Source organism: Aythya fuligula, chromosome 1, assembly GCF_009819795.1.
Source record: "Aythya fuligula isolate bAytFul2 chromosome 1, bAytFul2.pri, whole genome shotgun sequence".
NCBI lineage: Eukaryota > Metazoa > Chordata > Aves > Anseriformes > Anatidae > Aythya > Aythya fuligula.
The window spans coordinates 127,806,109-127,827,712 of record NC_045559.1 but is presented as its reverse complement, the minus strand read 5'-3'; the positions used below and the strand labels follow the sequence as shown (position 1 = coordinate 127,827,712).

General features: G+C 39.9%; 1 protein-coding gene across 2 annotated transcripts in view; it reads right to left on the bottom strand.

Moving 5' to 3' along the window:
• Window positions 1-1,412: 1,412 nt before the first annotated feature.
• CLTRN (collectrin, amino acid transport regulator) overlaps window positions 1,413-21,604 on the bottom strand; it is a 27,578-nt gene continuing 7,386 nt past the window's right edge. The window contains exons 1-5 of one of the 2 annotated variants that reach the window (XM_032185201.1): window positions 19,688-19,720; window positions 16,505-16,590; window positions 10,230-10,346; window positions 7,238-7,432; window positions 1,413-2,930 (exon numbers count right to left, since the gene is read on the bottom strand). In XM_032185201.1, coding sequence (XP_032041092.1) covers window positions 2,774-2,930; window positions 7,238-7,432; window positions 10,230-10,346; window positions 16,505-16,551 — 516 coding nt within the window. In that variant the 5' untranslated portion in view covers window positions 16,552-16,590; window positions 19,688-19,720 and the 3' untranslated portion in view covers window positions 1,413-2,773. Of the gene's footprint in view, window positions 2,931-7,237; window positions 7,433-10,229; window positions 10,347-16,504; window positions 16,591-19,687; window positions 19,721-21,604 lie in introns of those variants that run through there. The other variant, XM_032185193.1, reaches the window with a different exon arrangement.

Genomic DNA, 21,604 nt, shown 5'->3' with positions numbered 1-21,604 from the left:
TAAAAACAGTGAAAGTTACATAAAACCTCTGGGCCAGATCCTCAATGGATATAAATTGTCTTTGTACCATTTGCAGGCTCAGGAGAACAGGCTTTACCAAATCAAAGTGCTCTTTGTTTTCTAATAGGTTTCTGCTGCACAGGGAGACCAGAAAGGAGATTTGTTTCTTCTGTAGCACTGTGCCCTTGGTTAACCTCATTTGCAGGAGCTATTTCAGTTAAAAAGTTAATACCAACACTGACTTCTAAGTATTGCTGTGTGATACCTGTCTGTTCATGTATCATTTACTTCTCTCAAGCCATTTTCTGTCAGCACAGAGGCAAGCAAGATGTATGCTGTAGCTGAATTTCATATCATCATTAGCAGAAAATTACACCAAACTGCTATAAAGTAATTACAGTGCTAGGAGGTGAGCCAGCAGGAAGTCAGTGATTAAATGTGTACCACCAGAGTCAGCCTACACCACTTGGTGTTTTGTTCAGAGGCTTTCAATCTGTTTTCCAATTGCTGGCTAGTGCCACAGGCTGAATCAAACCTTCAGTCGGGCCCTTCTTCATACCAAGTGAATTTTGTTCCAGTCCCATATAGCACAGCACAGGATAACAGTAATTTTTAAACGGTAGCTTGGGGTTCCTCTTGCACCACTAAGCTCTTCTTACTGAAATCTTTCAGAGGCTCTTCCAGAGGTGCTGCAGTTACAGCCATCCATTGTGGTCAGGCTGCAGCATAGCTATTTGTCATACAAAGAATGTGAAAAGCGCGAAGGTTTAGAAATGATGTGATCTGAATTACCTACATAAAACTCTGCCTGAGTGAAAGACCTTGGAGCAATGACTGAGGAAGCAATAATATCTGCAATAAAGCAATAATATCAACAAAAATCTGTATCTTCCCTCCAAATGATCTCAAACACCGGTAAGCTTAACCTTTGCCATTCCTGTGAGAAATGCATCCCCATGTTGTTGACAGTAATTTGAAGCACCAAGATGTTACCATTAATAACTGAGGAGTGAGTGGCACACCCTCTGGGGCACAGAGAAGTCACGGTCCTCATCCAGAGGGGCCCTCCATCAGGACACAAAAGACAGCAATCAGAAAGGAGACCAGGTGAGACACTTGATCTGTGGGCTCCATAGTTTTATTTCACATTTTGCCCTCCTCTCCCCCTCCCTCTCTCAGCTTTGAGTTCCACCCTCTCAGCCTCCTCCCTTCTGCTCACAGTTTCCCTGATCTCCCCATTCCTCCTGTTCTGCTCACCCCATTCCCAAGAGCCAGAGCAAGGTCAAATGGAAAAACAAAGATGATACAGCCAAAATGCCGAAGAATTTGAACTGTGGGAGATGAAAAACCTTCTCACCCTTCAGGACACTGGAGGGTACTTTATGAGGAGCTTTTACCCAGTTTTACCCTGTTCCTATGGGTGAAGGAGCTCCAGATGCACAGAATAACCTGAATAAATAAGTGGGCTTTCTAATATTGCCTTCAAACTTTACACTGAAAATTAGATGGTCAGATCCTACCTATAGTAGCGTGAGTAGCTGTTTGGTGACTGCAGATACAGTATTTTACTTAACACACTTCCATTCTGTGTGCAGTTATCCACACAGACAACTCTCCTTCACTCAGGCCTAATACTTCTGAAATCAGTAAGAATTTCATTACCGGTTTCAATGGGAACAGGCTTAGGGCACAGATAGCCTATTCTGAGTGCATGACTGATGTCAAAGTAATCCATCAATGCAATTTAATGGCTGGTGTTTGGTGCCCTCAGCTTCCAGACCCATAGGAAACCCAGGTCCGAATGCTCTCTGCTGACACAGCCTACATGTCCTTATCTGGGTAGGATGCAAGAAGACCTGTAGCCAGTGCTACAAGTGCTGGACCTTTTCAAAAGGTAACCAGATACCACATTAAGTGTTCAGCTGACCCTGGGTTCACTATGTCCCTGGGAAATTTGCTCTTCTTTTATTATTAAAAAGCATAAAGAATTTTCAAAGAACTGCAACATGCCCTCATAAATTTAATGAGAGACGGGCCACTAACCACAGGCTACAACTTTGGAAAATCTCCCCTTTCTTCCAACTTTTAAGTTCAACAAATTTTAAACTCTTGCAACTTTTAATTTCCAGGTCATGTAATCTGTTACTTTGTAAAGTGAAAAACCTGTTTAGTACCACCAGATCCTTGCTAGTCCTAATGCTATAGTTGACCCCATCACTTCCTAACCTGCTCTTATGGAGGCTGTGAAAGCTTACTTTTTTCTCCCCAGTAAACTAAAACCTTCATGCACTGATCACTATTCAATCCAAAAGCATACTGTGGATGAGCAAACAGAAGTCAGCTTACAGAGAAACTTTTGCATATGGCTTAAAAGAAAGCCCAGCAAGGATTGACAATGATAGATGATCTCCCCTGTGACATCCAAGAATAATGTAGTTTCACATTTACATTAGGGAAAAACAACCAACAGACACACTTAAATAATCATTAAAAATTAAACACTTGACATAACGCAGATTTCAACCCTGTTCTGCCACACATCTTTTAGAAATCATTAATGGATATCATTTGAGGTCTTCTCATTTGCTTCGCTCATGAACAAAAGCTTTGTAATGGAGGTTCCTGTGTATCTGTTATCAGCAAAAGGTTCTCTCGAGGGAAATTAAGTGAAAGGACATTTTTCTTGTCTTCATATTTGACATTCAGGAGTAGTGACGAGATAAGGTAGGCACGGGAGTCTTTCAAAAGAGCGCCAGATAGCGATGGCAGCATTTCATAAGGACGTGAACCGTTCATCATCTGCTGAAAAGACTCCATTAATGTGGCCTGCTTTTAAATCCAATGTTTCACAAGGAATCCCATTTTCTATTGTTATTGTTACTTCGCCTTTGTCTTCTAAGTTTTCTCTCTCTGTTGACTCTTTATTCTTTCTAAAAACAAGGAAGAGAAAATTGTCTTATTCTATTGACCTGCAGCACTCCACCAAACTCTCACAGACGGAAAACAGCACATTTAATTAGAAGGTTGTTGTAGGTTACATACTGAAAGGCATCGTCTGGCGCAGAGGCTCCCCAGCATCATTTGCTCTTACATCAACTTTAGCTGTATTAGCTCACAACCACCTTTACGTGCAAAAGCAGGCAGCTACCTGCACAGCCTCTTTGCTGCTGTAAATACACCACTGAAGGGGGGAGGCCTTCCCTTCCTGGGACTGGAAACTTTGGTTTAGTGGTTCAAGGTCAGGACTGGGAATCAGAAAACCTAGGGTAAACGTGTTGTAAATATGTTATATGTATTACTTGGGCTACTGGTTCTGTGAAATGACTGGAGGTTGCAGAAGTAAAACCTGGTGTAAGAGAAAAATGGAAATAAAAACCAACTCTGAATCTGTTTTTTTGCCTGAAGTCAGGAAGGACCACACTACACACCTAGTCTGGCCCTGTTGTATGTCATAGATTTCAACCAATGATGTGGATAAATTAAAATATACTGTAAGAAACAAATTGACTTCTGACTAAAGCCTCCACTGGTGGACACTTGAGTGTCTTCAGACTCCTTGACAACCTTCTCCAGAAGTTAGGCACTCTTCCAACCTAGTATCTTTTTATACTTTTGTTTTCTAGACTAAGCAATTTCATGGGTTTCACTTTCCTGGCTACAGTTCTCATGACAACCATATTAAAATAGTTAAATAAAATTATCTTAAAAAAAAAAAAAAGATGTAATAGAGAAGTATCAGTCAACATGTCATAGTGTTCCTTCAATTCCAGATGTATTCTGACCTTGAGATCCACTAGTTCATAGTTGAAAAACCTGCTGTACTTTACAGCCTGCAGCATCAGCGGTTTCAGAGGATAAGAAACTCAAAGGTCAGCTCCACCGCTTCTTCCTATCCCACAATGCATACTGTAACAATCTGACTCAGGACAATCATAGCAGCCTGACTCAGTATAATATCAAATAATAGTGATATTAAGAATAATAAAATGTTATTGGCCTTTGGGAGATTGTTGGCATTACAGGCTTGCTAAAAATAACTGTGGGGATAGTACTGGAAGCCTCTGACCTCTGACTGACTTATCAGCTCTTACAGGGATGAGAGTTCTTTGATTCAAAAAGTGTGGGCACAAACATAAAGAAAGATGGTTACTAAGGTGTGCATTCAAAAGGAAAGGGAGGAATAGAATAGGAGTGTAACTTGTTACCATAGGAATTCAGAGAAGCTAAGAATTTCTTAGTCCAAGGAGGGACTCAGCAAGTCAAGAGAAGATAAAACATCGTGGGTTACTCAGAACATGAAGACCAAATCCATCTCAGGAAGGCCACCAGCTGCAAAATAGGTGCTGGGTGAGTAACAGAGGGAAGCATTTGTGTGCTCACTCTGTCCTTACTCTTCCCAAGACAAATGTTTTTGGTCTTTGCTGAAGATGGGATTTTGGAAGCAGGGCTGTCCATCAGGCTAACACATCATACACAGTAAAGAACAGAACAGAACAGAAAAAAGGGAAGGGAAGGGAAGGGAAGGGAAGGGAAGGGAAGGGAAGGGAAGGGAAGGGAAGGGAAGGGAAGGGAAGGGAAGGGAAGGGAAGGGAAGGGAAGGGAAGGGAAGGGAAGGGAAGGGAAGGGAAGGGAAGGGAAGGGAAGGGAAGGGAAGGGAAGGGAAGGGAAGGGAAGGGAAGGGAAGGGAAGGGAAGGGAAGGGAAGGGAAGGGGAGGGGAGGGGAGGGGAGGGGAGGGGAGGCGAGGCGAGGCGAGGCGAGGCGAGGCGAGGCGAGGCGAGGAGAGACCTACAAAGACCATCAAGTCCAACTGCCTGACCACTTTTGGGCTGACCCAAAGTAGGGTCCTTCCCTGGGTAGGCACCAAATCTGTTAGTAGAGAGGGAGGTGTCATACTGCTGTGATGACAGGAGAACAAACATAAAGTTGGGAGATAATGTGTCTGATCCAGTTCACTGTAAAGTCAGTAGCTACAGACACATGGTGCTCTGCTAATGACTGCAAACTACAGGCAGCTGTGGCCTGGATTTTTACATGTTGGCAGTGATGCACAGTGAAAACCTAATTAAGAAAATCTTCCAGTTCAAGAAATGACACGTGAGTCTAACTCATTAAGGAAGCTCCATTAAAGGCCAATCATGTGCTTCCTTGATACCCTGTGTGTGAGCAGGCTGAAGCACTCCCTTTTGTGCTTATTTGAATTAAGGTACTTTAAAGGCCAGTAAAGACAAAATGCCAGGTTTATGAGAAGTCAACACTGTCCTTGGGGCCAGATTTCCAACACAGCTTACTAGGCAACATAGCTGTGTTGCCTAGTAAGCTGTGTCACTGTGTCAGCTCTGGTCAGGTTTCCAGGAAAACTCATTACTGGCTGTTCTGAAGTCTTTTCACGACGTATCACATACTTCAGTGCCTGAAGAAGAGATGAGCACTTTTGAAATTCACTTCTCTAATGTCTGGCTCTTCTATCAAGAAGCCAAATAGCTCAGACCATCCATTTTACCTCTCCAGTCTTTCCAACAGTAGACAGAAAAAATATACATTTGTTTTACCCTCTCATTCCTTCAGCTCTGCCTGCAGATGCCATTGAGTTGAAAGGAGGGTTATAATTCAACCATGGATAACTCTGCTCTCAGGAAAGTCTATGCGTAAAGACAAGGTAGGGGAACAGAGGAGAGAGTGAAAAGGTGCCTAATAGAACTGTTCATGCTCAGCTGAGCTTTTCTGTAAACAGGATGGGAAAATGTTGTCTTTCAGTCTGATATAAAGTAAAAAGGATTATTTTAGCTAGAAAAATCATGGCTATTTAGCATAATTTATTTATGTTACACTCATCTGAAATGTTTAGTGACCCCCTTTGAGCTAGGTGTTATATAGACTCACAGAGCCATGATACTACAAAGATACACTGAGGGTAAATATGGGCTTCAGGAACCAACAGTGCTCCAGTTTTACAGATGAGGTTGCCTAGGTTCAGGGGATAAAATAACCCGAAGGTTATGGAAGGTTGTGACAAGGTTTAAACTATACATGATCTCAAGTGCCTGCCCTAACTCTTTCCCCAGCAGCATATCTCATCTACTGTTTGTTGAATTTTGCTTTTGGTAACAGAAAGGGGGGTCACAAATTCATGCAAATTTTCTGAATGCAAAATATAACTGAAGGGATTCAGGCTACCCATCTCTCTATTAAAACCACTTATCCCTCACAAAAAGTCCTGTTCTTCTGAGGTCTTTTAACATTGCTTTTTGAGGTGATGAGGAGGCAGAAAGGAAAAATCTCTGCAACATACTGCTTTTCACATGTGAATCCGTTGTCCTGATATATCTAGGGATATATGATTTTCTTGCTGATGTCAGAACTTTGCATTACCCTAACCTTCAAGGCAGCCTAAGTCATGGTAGAAGTTCAACTATTTCTTACTTCCATGGCAGGATCTCAGCTCAGATGAGAAATTTCCATTCCTCATGCCCATCTCTGAACCAACAGTGACGGTGGGATCAAAACCTCCACAAATCTCTGACCCACTTCTACCTGCTCACACTAGGACAGCATGAATAACCTTCTCTGTTTCACCACTGCTGCCACAGGGCAGAAAATGAGTGACAAAGGGAGCACCTCTCTCTCTTACCCTGCCAACAAACAGCAGACACCTAGGCTGGTGAGATCTGGTCATGAACCTGTGAAGGGCTAGGTTGCTCAGACTCATCAGGATGTGAACAGAAGGTGAGATGAGGCACCATCTCATTGGGCAGGCCTTCTTCAGCCATACCTTAACCATTACTGTGTCCTCTACTTAGGCTTCTCAAATTGCAGCAGCACTTTTTCTAGCCTTGTCAGTTTGTGACACTGTGGCCTTGGAAGGGGCACAGTCACTGGCAGGCTTCTGTCCCTTGGTAGCTATTTGGCTACTCTGTGAGAAGAGATTCACCTACAGCACGCTAAATCTTGAGAAAAATGACAACAAAAGTCTGTGTAAAGCTATTGTCTTTACTTAGATGACCTCCAGGATCAGGTTGTTATCCTCCCTGTTTCCAGTACCCCAGCATTACTAAGGCATTTAGTTCACAGTTAAAAAAATTTAAACCCTACCTTCAGAAAAGGATACAAAGGCTACCTTTACCTATGGATGGAGCAAGGACACAGCTACAGTTTCTCTGAGGCAGACTTGAAAAGCACAACCAACCCAGCTAACTTAATTTGCCCGTATGTAGTTAGAAGAAAAGCTAAGCTGCTTACTTCTTGCGCTGCTGAATCCCTGCAACAACGAGGAAAACAATTCCGGCCACAATGAGGCAAAGAACAACACCAAATACAATAAGCCAGACAGGTGTGGAGGGCTCAACAGGAGGTGCCAAAGTAGAGGGTATCTTCAGGAACTGCAGCGTTTTGTCACTCAGTAGGAAGGCATTGTTGATTCTGTTCCGGTTCATCCTTCACAAAAACAAAAAGCATCACAGCTCTTTAAAAAGGTATTTTATAAATAATAAAAAAAAAAAGATAGAAGAAAAAAATATTTTCACATGTGTGCTGCAAGTCTGTCGGGGTTGAATTTGATCCAGCATGATGTTGGTAGGATTACACAGACCTTCACTTTAGCATAGATCCTGTCAGTAATCCATAGATACCCACACGCTTATGGGATTTTGAATACCAGACTTCCTTATTCATTTATCTGAAATATTGGAAAATACAGATGAGACTTGAAGTACAGTATTATTAGTTGTTTGTGGTTTGGACCACATGCTGAAGACAGCAATCTAAAATGGTGGCTCTGTTGTCTTGTTTATGAGACATTCAAGGATAGTGTGGGACTGGTGGAGCCACTCTGCAATGCTCAGAGGATTTCCTTATCAGTGCCCCTTGGTTCCACAAACTGAACTGTCCTGCCTGTTATAGGCATGTACATCTACTCTTGCTGCTGTAGATTTTCTTAGATCCATGAGGCACTGGTTATTATTTGATCCAGAAGAATCCATCCCCATTGCCAATATACCTTTCTTCCCTGTAGGATGTAGTATATGGATTTGCACTTTGCAGATGTTTTCTTTTATGAGAAACAGTAAGTCTGAGAAATACACTTTTTCAAATTAGTAGTACAACTACTACCCTTGAATGGATATCTTCACTCATATTCATTACTTTTGAGCATTGGCAGTAATTTCTGGATCTGAATCTAAGTGGTCTCAAAAGGATTTAGCAGTATTTTTCATTAGCTTTTGCAAGACATTTGAAAATTTTGACAAAATTTATTACACATATTGGTGTTCGGAGATTTTTGATTGCAGTTGTATGATTCACATCATCTCTTTCTTGTATACAATTAAATTAATTTACCATAAAACAAGTATTTCTTAAGAAATATTTCCCATAAGATATATGGTAAACAAAGGTAAAATTTTTAAAATTACTCTTCTTGGAAATCATCACGTTGACTCTCTTAAGCAGGAAATTCTTACCCTTAACGGAAAGCTAGCATTCCCGGAGAGGACTGAAAGCCATGGCATATTGTAAGACTCATTATATGGTAAGCTGCCTGTGATTTAAAGAGATTTTCACCCTTATTGATATAAATGGTTCTTTGTGAGCAGCTGAAGTAAGCGTTGTTCACCCTTCTCTAATGGCTGGAGTTACAGACTTCTGTGCTGAAAGATGTGCAGGTAACCACAGGTGCTTATTGTGTTTGTATAGGCAGAAATATATCCATGTATATTTATGCAAGATCTTGGGAACCATACAGAGCTTTGAGAAGGTTTGCCTTCCTCTTTGTTCTTAGTTTCTGGAGAACCTCCTACAATAAAATCCTGGTCCTCGTTAGCATTCGTACATGATGCTGTACTATACAAAGAATTAGAATAATAATTTAGTATGGAAGCCTGCAGTCAGAAGCAATTGAATTTTCAAATATGTAGCTTTATAGAACACTTTAATTCTTGTTTCTGTGTTAGGTAGGAATTACAACTTTTTAAAAATAGCATATTCTTTTTTTGGGTGAGACACAACAGTTAAAAAAACAAACATGCTATAGTAGTATCCAGTTTCTCCTTCCAAGGGGGCATATAAAAGACTTAAGTAAATCAGCTTATGCTACTGAATGATTCAAAGAATAACAGAAATGGAAAAGGAAAAAAAATAAATCTGCATTCCAGCACTCTTAGAGAGCTTCAGTGAATAAATAATCTGCTTCCTCTACTAATGCTATGAAACTATTGTTTGGTGCCTCTGCAGGAAACAGTTTAATCTACTCATAAGCTTAAAAGTTAATCTTTCCAAAAGAACGCATGCTCATTCATCAGGAATTAGGCATTACACCTCCACAGAGATAACGTGAATTTTCAAGACAAAGTACAGAATGTCTAAAAACAAAGAGGTCTGTTTTCCACTCAGTGCTTGAGAAAGATATGTGAGTTATGCTGCCTGTGGGAGTCATCCCCATAAACCCCTTTTGTAGCTTTGATAGACCATCGAAGTCAGGTTTTTCACTCTTCAACTCCACACTCTTGCTTTTATTGGCTACGGAATGTGATATTGAGTAGAAAGTGAACTGATTTGTACCACACGGTACTTTGTACAAGTAATGCTCAACTACTGTAGCAACTAGCATTCCAGAAAGAGCTGGAATGAGAATAATAGGAGTACAAGGTTATTTAAACCAAGCTGGGACACAGCCAACTGTTCTCATGAATAGCTCACATGAGCTCTTCTCATGTGAACATTGACTTCTACAGGAAGCCTGAAAAATTGTACTTGATGAGAACCTAAAGGAAGCCCGTGGTTACTAGTCCTGGTGCATGCAGATGGTCATATAACATGCAATGAGAATGAAATGATATAACCTCCCCCCCCCAAAAAAAGGCTGGAATCCTGTCACCTGAGGAAGAAGGCTCTCTCACTGGGAAATGTAGCAGCCAGATGCCAGCAGTGCTTCTGCCATGCACAGGATACCAAATTACAGCTTGGGCTCTGGGAAGGGGTCTAGCTTTCATCCAAAGCCCCAGCATTAAGAGAGGCTCCTTCCACAGTTATAATCCCAAGGTTCACATGCTTTGAATTCTGTGTGCCTGTTAAAAACCCTGCTAATCTTACATGCCTGAAAGAGTACTGACCCTTTGGTGTTTTAACTACTTCAATTAGTTCGTCCTTAAAGAGGCAGAGTGCTTATTGATGGCCCCAGGAGAGAAAGCATCCTCAGTCAGCAAGAAAGGAGAGGCTGCGGAAGCAGTGACTGTACCTGATGGCTGCCTCTACCTCGCTTCCTGGAACAGTTGTTGTATTTTTGGTAGAATCCGTGACCACAAACCAAAATGACACCCGATCCGTCACATTGCAGAGCAGCACATTGGAAATTCTACAGATGGTTAAAAAAAAATATAATAATAATAAATTAAAGAAGCACGGGAGTAATTATTGAAATATTTCAGATTTTCCTAAAATACTGCTTTCACCTAAGGGGGAATAATCTTCTAAAAAATGTAATGGTTAATGCCCAAGGAAGAAACACCACCCATGGCATTTCCCATTTCCCAATCTGATTGAAAATATGTAAGCTTATTGAGACCAAAGTTGAGCCTACAAGTGAATTTCTGAATCTACTACAAACTTGTCTGAACTTGAACATACATTTAGTGTAACAACCCAGAAAAATAAATTTCTGTATCTTAATCATCTGGGCTTTGAAAAACAAAAAAAGCAAAGCCATATAATAAGATAAACACATTGATGAAATAAGAATTTTATTTTTGACAACCAATGGTACAGGAGCCAGATGTGGTGATTCCCCATACAATCTTCAAGTGTGTGCAGTCCTTCTACAGGGTATACTTTCAGGAGGGAGAAGAGGAGGTCAACACAGAAGGAAGAGCAAAAAAAATGGTGTCTTTAACATCTTTCTGCACTGTCAAGCACAGAGTGGAGGCAAAAGACTGAAAATAAACATCATACTGGCACTGATCTATGCCCTCTAGGATGTGCTATGGCATATTTACTTCATCTGTTTCAAAGGAAGATTGCTTGGTTTTATGTGAAGTTAACAGTGGAAGGCCATAGGCATGCAGCTTCTCATTGCATACGATGTAAAAAGTGGGTGACATGTCTTTAAAATGCTTTTTTTCAAAATCTTATAAACTTGTAATCTACCACTGATACTAGTAAGTGTATTAAATGAACTATAATTAGAAATACCTTGCAGAATGATATCACCATGAGTGTTAAAAATAAAGAATTAAAGGCTAATACATGTATAACAAAGTGACTGAGAATAGATGGTGCCTTCATGTTCTTTGGTCTGTTCCTATTTTTTATTCATATAGCTGAGAAACCAGCCAAACACACATGTGATATACAGAAATTGCTGTAAATGTAGCATTTATTACAGCATGGCAAGGAATATGATATGTATCATAAAAGGACATGCAAAAACTTGAAAGACAGAGAGCTAGAGAAAGAAAAATAGAAAACAACAACAAAACATTCTGTACCATTAATAAATAACCCTTTGGCTCAGGATTCAGATTTCCTGGTCATGCCCAAGCAGTGAGCAGATATTCCAAAAGCCCACGAGCAAGAGTTAGGACTATTTCTATTGCCAGGGAGCAGCCCAGCCTTGGTTCACCTTTGCATAAGGTCTGCCTGGCCACAAGCATAACAAAGCTGCCCTGTCCCTGTTTTGTTGGACCCCACTTGGGACAACTGGAGTTCAACTACTATCTGCTGTTACAGAGGAGACCCTGCTGTGAGCCAGCAAAGAAGAATGCAGCTCCTCTCTTAATTAACTACGTTGATGCCCATTATTATCACTGGATTCAAGGTTTGGACTGTCCATCATCAAAATGCAAATTTTAACATTTCCTTTCCAGTTTCTGCAATTTCCCAGGGTGACAAATCTCCCACTGGAAGCAATGACCTGCCACAGAGCTCTGTTTTGTAGTGCCATCTTCTGGCTAATTACAAACTTAATTAAATGACTGCTAAGAAGACTTCAGCAATGGTCTGAGGAGCAGAAAGCACAAAGTAGGAAAGAACGTAAGGTAACAAATGCTGCCCTTAGGTGCACAGTCTCCAGACAGAAGAAGGAAAAAAAAGGGGGAAAAAATAGAAAAAAAAGAAAAAAAATGAGATAGCTGTTAAGGCAGGACAGGCATTGGCTTGTTCACAACAGTTCACTTTGGATATTTTGTAGAAATACTTCTTACTAAAAGCTTTTTTGGGTGGTAGGTGCTTTTTTTTTGTTCAGGTGCCCGAGTGTTTGGGTAGGGCAGCCTTTAATTTTACAGAGAAGGTATATATTCCACAGAGACATGCAATAAAATGGAAAGCAATGATTTTGCAGAACTGAAATACCCACTTTTACCTCTCAGGAACAATGTCAATTTTGCAAATACAGAGAATTTTCTTGGATAAAAGAGGAAAACCATCCTCTGGGATTTTAAAAGATGTTCACATCAGTTTGCTGGCAACTGTCAGAAGATGAAAGTAGATTTATTCCACTCAAAATAAAAGCAAAGCACAAAATTTACAGGAGGGGAAGAAAAAGTGTCTACTTTTGGCTGGTGGATGACAAACTCTTGCTGACTTCACAGAATATCTAAAAATGTTTCTGTGGAGGAAGTTTTCCATCAGGAGAATTTATGACAGTAGGACCTAAATCTTCACGCTGCTGCAGTTCGTAAAGAAGGAATTTCTGTGGTGCACTCAGAAACTGGTCTGGGTAGAAAATCTGAGTTCATAGTGCTCTACAAATATTCTCAAAATGTGGTGAGTGAGCAAAGCTCATTCCTCCAACAGAAAGACACATTTGGTGGGTAAAGACTGGCAGAACACCCTGGCGTTCTCTACAGCCTCAGAGACTCAAAGGGACTCTTCATCCCGGGGGCTTCCCTACATTGCCAAGGCTCTCAGCACAAGTTAGGGCAGTCAGACATTGTTGGGGGCAGTTTCTCCATCTCTGGATGGAACAGCAGTGAATCAGTTGGGCAGCAAGACTCATGCTAAGTTACGGAAATTTTGCCTCCTTATTGCCCCCTGTTGTGTCTAAAATCCTCTCCTGATTATCAGCATCTAAAATCCAGCTTCACTGCTGCTTTTCATCAGCAGAATCTGCATGATGCAAATCCTTTTGGGCTCCAAAAAGAATAACACTGTTCACGAGAAGGTCAAAGAGGATTGCATAAACACCAAAATGGACTAGTTCAACAAGCACCAGTGTGACCAATGTGACTTGCAGCAGGTATGCCCCCTTTCTTTTTTTTTCTTCCGGTGCTGTTTGCACATAAGTTTGATTTGCAGCATGCTGAAGTGTTTGAATCTCCTTATGGAGATTTAGAGGATTATTTAGGGATAAGAAGATCCATCAGGGACTCTGTGGGTGCTGGGTGCCCATGGTGGCTGTAAACTAGTGGGAGAAGCATGGGCCCTGAGTCCCAAGTGTCTATCTCTGGCTATCTCTACAAGTTTATTTTGTTGTTCTAAGTGGTCAGAATATTTATTTATTTATTTATTTTAGTATCAAAAATGCCTGTCCTAGGAGGATAGATAATGTTGATGAACTTTTTCTGGTTATTCCGATAGGAAAACTGCACCTTCCTTACATAGAAACTGGGGGAAGATGTACCAAAAGTAGATCCTTTCATTTGAACATAGGTAAATGTAATCACGTTCTTTCTACTCTAAAGATTAATCAGCGTCAGGCCCAAAAGAAATGCATATTATTTCAAATGAGTGACAGATTAGGGAAACCAGGATTGCTAACACAGGCTGCGGACAATCATCTTCTAAAACTGGCATATCAAAGGTTTGCTTATGTAATTCATGAATGTATATATTGAGAATTAATCAAAAAGCTATACAGAGAGCAAGACATAAACTACATGTATTTCTCCACTGAACATTAAACCTCTGTTTTATCTGTATTAATAATTACCAAGTAATTTGATGGATTGTGTTTTTTTCCTGTTTCACACAACCTCGACAATTTGTCAAGCCTTTCAAACATTAAACACAGCTCCATGACTTATTAAATTTTAGTTTAGAAATTAACTTTAGAGAAACTGAGATACAATGTGCCATCCTGTCCACTCTGAGTGGGATCACTTGGTGGTTACACAAGGGCAGCACCAGCACCAGCTGCTCTTTCCAGCAGCACATTCAAATGCTTGCCATCACAGGCTGGCTTTAATCCAGCTTCAGAGCCTAACAAAAGATTACTTTGAATCTCAGAAATGATGGGCAGGCTGCAACAATGGTTATGCTGATCCACCAGAAAATCATATGGGGCCTGATCCAGCTTGCTGAAGTTAATGACGTTCAGTCTCATGTGGGAGTCAGTTGTGGCTGCTGCTGCAGTGTCGTGGCTTAGAAATTAATGGGATGTTAAAGGGGAAGTTTGTCACATTCTGGTTACGTCCCCATGCATAAATTATACTCTGTCAGAAACAGTGTTTGGTTGTAAAACAGCAGTGGATTTTTCATAAATTTTTCTTTTGTCAAAAATGTTTAACTGACTAGATGCAAAATTTGGGTAAATTTAGATGCTACCAGAATGCAGTCATTTGCAACTTGTTTCTTCTTTTATCACAGAATAATTTATCATCTTTTACATCTCATGATGAAAATCTGCTGGCATTTACCTGTAAATGTGCCCACAGTGTAATGCAATTTATTTGCCACAGGTTTTCTCAGAAGATTAAAAATTCTACCTCACCTGCAAAGTAGCAGAAAAAACTGCTTTGTGACAAAAGGTATAAGATTTCACTCAGTCTGAAACTCAGTGAGACTCTTTGGGATCGAGGTTGGGTACAGCCTGGCACTTACCTAACTTGTAACTATGTGGGGTCCTTGCCTCTGCCCCAGCAAGTTATACTCACGAGGAAGTCCTATACTGTCTTAGAAACAGGAAAAGATGTCCACACCTAGCTGTTTGCAAATATTGTACTGACTTCTCCTCTGACAAACTTAGTAGCAGGAAATTGTTGACATGTGCAAGCCCACCTCCAAACTGGAGTAACTGCCATTATCATATTTGCCCATAGGAGAAACTGTCTTGGTAGGAAATTGAGCTAAGTGAGCACAAATGCTGTGGTTTTCCAGAGTACATAAATACAGCTTCCATTAAATTTTTATCTCCTTTCATACTGGCTTTAATTTTTCCCATTCCTATACCAAACTTTCTAATATTAGTTGAGTCTGCAGACAGCCATGGTACTTGAAGAGAATAAAGCTCACTGGTGTCTGACACAGGCTTTTTGCCATGTGAAAGCACCATGGATTTGAAGGAAGAGAATAATAATTTAAAAAGGGGACCTGGGACTAAAATAAATATACGGAAGCAAATCCTTATGGGTCAGAGACTGAATTAAAATTCTCCTTCTTTGAAAACCTGAGAAAAAGCCCTGCATAATCACCTTTAATTAGCTTGAATCTTAAATTCATTTTTTATAAGTGTCATTTTCATTGTGTGCAGTGGGAATATACTTGACTGTTTTTGTTAAGCTCGGTGTAATGGCTCCTTTGATGAAATAAGGCACCTTCTGAGGAACACGAATAAAACAATAAGGAACCAAGCAATCCTGTGACGTAGAGGGGGAGCGCATCTTCTATTTACGAGAAAGTGCATCAGCCACAATAGTCATCATATGACTAAAGATAACTAATGTCTTTGCAAATGTGCACTATGCTTCCTCTGATGCAGTGATGGCCTAAAGCAGGTTTTTTTTTGGAAAGTAAATTGAAAACCTTATGCTCATTAGCGTACCAGAGCAATAAATCTTTCCTTTAAGATTGAAAAACAATGAAAAAAAAAAAAAGGCCTATAGAAATACACTCACAAGGTTTCTTGTTTAAGGAAGGGAAGAACATACTGAAGTTACAGCCTGCTAAATGGTCTGTCTGATCTGGCATCTAATTTCATAAGTAGCAATGATCAGAAGCCTGAGAAGAATATTCAATGCCTTAGGGTAGATTTAATCCCAAAACCAATTAATGGCTGATTTATGTCTGAACAGCAACATCTGAAACTTCTTGATGCTAGGTAATTCAGCAGCTGTAATATTAGGGAGAGAGCACCAGCACAGCAATCCACCTTCCAGTTCTCTGGCTCAGCTCATCTTCAGCTGAAGCTACACGCTGAGTAAATGTGCACCAAAGCTGCTTATTCAAGGATCCACACTGCATTTCTTGACCTTGCCGACGGGCCCCTTCACCTCTTCCCAGTACGGCCTCCAGAAGGCATCATGTCTTACTGCCAGATTCTGCTAGAGAAAATTGGCACAGCCCCACTGAGAGCGACGGCTGTGCCACTTCACATCAGTGGGGACACTGCTCCAAAGGCTGCATGCTGCTTAAGACAGAGAGAGTGACATTTAACATGTATCTGGGTGTCAAAAGAATACACTGGAACAGTCTGCTTTTGGAGGCTGTATATAATGATTTCTACACCTCAGTACAGCAGAGAATGGCTCACTAGGTGCAGCACGGTTAATAGGTATAAGGCAAATCAGAGTAGATGCTTACTGAGTTGTAGTCTTGCTGGAATATCTTCTCATAGTAAAAGCCACCATTGCTTTGAAGAGGTACTCTTCATTTGTATCCCAGGCATACTGTAAAGGAAGATGGAAAATCATCAGGTTCAGCTTCAGTGCTTGAGGTACAGTGGGGAAAAAGAGTCACTGAACTTGGAATGCTATACTGATCAAGAAAATGAATAAATTCACTGGTTGTGCTATGAAAATAAATTCCTGTCTCTTATTTACTGTGCAAAGATGACTTCTAATGGCTACTGTGAAATGCAATACAGAGTGAAATGAACTTTTCCAAAAACTGACTGAATGGAATGTTTCTGGAAACTGGCCAAACTGGAAATGTAAAGCAGCTCATATAAAAGACCAGGCATATTACCCGAATTCTCCCAACACAGCTGCACCAATTGCCTTGACTCTTTTGTTGTTGGATCAGCCACGTTAAGGAGGTTTACATTCACTCTTAAAGACCAGGTGGTTCTGCCAGAAAATAAAAAAGCTAATGTTGAAGGTAGTCTGTGGGAGCTGGATGCCAGGACACCAGGAAAAAAAAAAAAAAAAAAAAGAGAGAGATTGTGGCCTTATTGCTGCACGCTGTTCTTACAACATGAAGATAGGCTCACCTACAACCCTTAGATAGACTCAGCTACAAGGAAAAATACTACCTCACATTTGAGATAAAAGAAAGAAAACAGTATCTTTACTATTTCAATAAAAAGTAAAAATGGGCTCCAAAAACTTTTCTCTGTTGTCTTGATGAAAAATCATACTTCCATAATTTCAGGTTTCTGAGAAAGCTTCCCTAGGTTCCCCTGGGCTTTCATTCCCACATGCAATTCTAATGACCAGCAAGAACTGCACCTATTACATTTTTATAACAAAAGACGTGACTGAGGCATACTGATTGAATTTCCCCTTTCAGCAGATTATAAAGATTAATAGTTTCTTGGAATGATATTAGTGGAGGTTAGAGGCAGCTTTCATCAGTCAGTCAGAACACAAATCTAATCTTTAACTTTCAGCATTAAAAAAAAAAATCCTCCCTGTAATCATCCAAAACAGAAAACCAGTGGAGTGGATACTTAACCCTGCTGACAACCTGGACCTACTTTTTCATGGGCCCTTATAACACACTCAAAACCCATCAATACACATCAAAAATCAGTAGACAAAATACCACTGAAAATGCCAAATCTTAATCCTGTTTTTTAAATTCTGATTTTGGATGCATGCAGCTGCAACCTCTCTGTAAAAAGGAGGAATCCACCTTCCAGACACCATCCCTCATTTTGCTCTGACATACTGTGGACTGGGAGCCTGCATAGGGAAGGAGGCAGACAGATAAAGGGCAAAAAGTCATACTGATCATATTTATCACCCCTAAATGAATGACGAGTGGTGAAATGGGCTGAGATACGGTTGGCCAGGGACAACAAAGCTGAGCAACAGACAGCTTGAGCAGCATTAAAAGCCAGATGCAGCGTTGAGAATCAGGTTTCTGACTCACCGCTCCTGCTTTGTGAATGAAGGGAGGTGTAAACACACTGTGATAATGCATGCCAATCGGGGAACTTAAAGCGAAAACAAAACAGGAACTGTTTGCATAAAAGTATTTAAAAGCCCGTATTTTGAGCCCACTGCACTGATGGAAATGTAACAGTAATGTCAGCAATAGTATTAAAGGAAGAAGAGACAATGTAGTAGAGGAAGGAATATAGATGAGAGCCGTAAAACTATTTACCATAATTTTAAAGACATCTGTATTTAAACCACACAGCACAATTTGCAGCAGTAAAAAGGCAAATCATCCTCTTTTTCGTGTGTGGCACTATTGACTGAATCCCTGCGTGCCATCTGTAGTCCTTGAGAGCAGGTCCAAAAGGACGGAATAAGATCATTTGTTATCCAGTGGATTAAACCAGCTGTAGAGATAATTCCCTCAGATGGATAATGGATAATGATGAAACTCAATTTCATGCTTACATGGACACAAATGCAATACCTGTAGTACATACTATATGTACTTGACATGTTTATGTTTAGTGCACTACATGTATATATGCAAAATGCATTGTTATGAATGAAGCACTTGGTTTTCATGATGAAAAAATAATACTAATGATGAAGCATAGAGCTTCTTTAAGACAAAGTAACAAAAAGGGTACCAGCTCAAAGAGTAAGCACTATAAAACAGACAGAATAAACTGCGAGAAATGGGAGAGGAGACCGGCAGAGAAAACCAAGTGGCACTCAGGGGTCTGCTCTAGTGAGGAGACGGAGCTGCAGGATGCCTTCTGGGCAGAAAGCTGAGAATCCCTAGGAAAACAGGGATGAGAAAGGAGGAAGAGGAGATGGAGATGGCTGTGGGCTCCATGTTAACAAGACCCTCTGAACATGACTGCTTGCAGGAATATGTGTGGTGAGAAGGCAACATAATTAGGAGGATGAGGGTGGCAAGAATGCCTTTAAGGTAATAAACAGTACAGACACAGCTGACTCTCAAAGCCAGTCTGCCAGTCTATTGCTTGCTGTGAAAGAAGAGGTTGTTGAGCCAATGGGAAAAGAAAAAGAAAAAAAAAAAAAAGATGATGAGTGGTGTAGATTGTAAAATGCTATAGTAGTTCTCTCAGAAAAATAAAATGTATGTTAGCAGAACAAAATTATAATCTTATAAACTTGCCCCTGGGCAACCTGATCCATATGCAGTGGTGATTTGGCCTTGAGCAGCAGAGGACTAGGGACAGCTGAAGGTCTCTTCCTGTGGACATCACACCTGCTCACTCTGGTTGACTCTGGCCCTTTTGAGCTAACTCTCTATAGCTTTTCTAACTCCGTGACTAGGAAGCAACCAGTGACTCCAGAAGGCACTCATAAAGTTAACACTGTAATCAGAGAGACTCTGTCCGTAAATCACCTTCCTTCTGTTTAGGTTTCCTCCCACTAGCTAGCTAACAGTGTCTCTGCCTCTGACATTATTTTCAAGTAACATGAAAACAGCTAGATACTTGCTATATCTTAGCTGCTATTTCTATGCCACCATGATAACAACATCAGTACACTAAAACAGTATTCTCTGCCTAAAAGTGCAGCCTACCTTGTGAACAGATGAAAAAATGCTGTCTGTCCTTATTAGTATCACTCAAAGTATGCACTAAATCACGTGGAAAACTATACTAACCTATTTCCTATACTCCTGAATGTATGTAGGAGTTATCCTTCCAATCCTACAGCAACATGCCCATGGATGGTATCACAGTCTTCTGCAACCATCTAGCTTGAAGTGACTTGAAAGTGAGTGAAACAGAATTAAATAGCAAAGCAGCATACCAAGATATTCCAAACTGATTGTGTACTATAGTGATACTATGACAGTATTAACCTTTTCTTTGCTAAAATTAAAAACAAAAATCAATAAAAAAGCAAAGTTTAACAAATTATTAAGCCAAAATGAATTTCAGTTTGACAGTAGTTTCAGTTTTCAGTTTCAGTCATTTGCAGAGAAGACTACCATGGCTATGAAAAGGAAATATTAGTTGTGCAGTTAACAGATTGTTCATTATCTGTGGATTATTTTGTATGGCATATTGTTCTAAAATACTGGTTTAGATTGTACCATTCTTTGGTCTTAAATACACTTTACTGTATGAAATAAATTACTATCTATTTACCAAAAAAAAAAAAAAAAAGGCTCCTCACTTTTTTTTTTTCTTTCTTGTAATATAAAAATATAAAATGTAATATAAAAATTTTAAGATGGCTTGTATTATACCTTTTTGGGGATGAAAAATAGAAAAGTTACAAATGATCAGACAAATAACCCTTATTTTACTATAATTTCAGAACTAAAAAACACTGAAAAAGAGCACTGCTGGGAGCTGCAGTTTTTATTCTTTGTTTTGAGCCTAATGTTTTGAACCAAGATTAAATCAAAATATTTGTAGTTATTATCACGAGGTATTTCAATAAGGATTTTGCCATATTTTCAGCAAAAAGATTGCAGTATTTCACTAATTTTTAAAACAATCTAGGTTTGCACAACTGTTTAATTAGTCTCTCACCCAAGAGGATTGACTTCAATACCAATTTCCACAGACAAATACTTTAGCATTTATCTTGAACATTTCTTCTAAATGTATCTGGCTTATGAAGTTCCCAGTGGAACTGGTCCCTGCTACTGTTAAAGTTACCTAATAGTCCAGGGTAGTTTCAGAATGGCTTCTAAGGTCACAGGGAGATTCTCATACCTCCAGTCTCTTCTAGCACGTAATTTATGGTGCTTTGTTTCCCAGGGCTTCTAACAATCAGACATCTTCCAGTGGAGATGACTGTCCAAGACATTTGATATCTAATTTTATTGAGAGCCCTGTAGCACTGCAGATTTTCTGTAAGCATTCAAAACTGAAAATGAGTATTGCCTTCGGCCATATCTCATAGTTTTTTAGATCAGGAAGGACCATTTGGTCATCTAATTTCCCAAACTCTTGCATATTACAGACCATTATTGCTCACACCAGCACTCGTACATTAAGTCCAAGGACTTGAATTAAGCCAAAGCATTTCAGTCCTCATGAGACTAACATGTGCACCACAGACAGGGAAGAAAGGGCACTATCCAAAGCCTACATTAGTAGAGAACTGATGAGATATGCATGAATGATCTCTACAGATCATGCTTGTCTGAGAGTCTGACATAAAATCCCATTTCATAAAGATCTAACAATCGTTTCCTGCTTATCATCCCTGACATGCTTGACTTTAAAATTAGCACTCTCAAGAAGATATGTTTTTCCCAAAATACAGACTTAGATTTATGCAGCATCTCTCATGCATGAAGTGCAACATCTCTACTGTTTGGCTTTTTTTTTTCAAGAAAAGGAGAAAGAAAAAAAAAAGAAAATAGAAAACAAAACAACAACAACAACAAAAGAATAGAAACACAGAAAAAGAAAAAAAGGAATAGAAAAAGGAAAAAATACATTGACAGAAAATCATCTTTATGAAAAGTGAAGCTTTACACTTCACTTACAGGATGTCATTTTAAGGAGTGGGCTAGCCAAATGCCATGATGTGAACAAGTTACTACAATTAACACTTC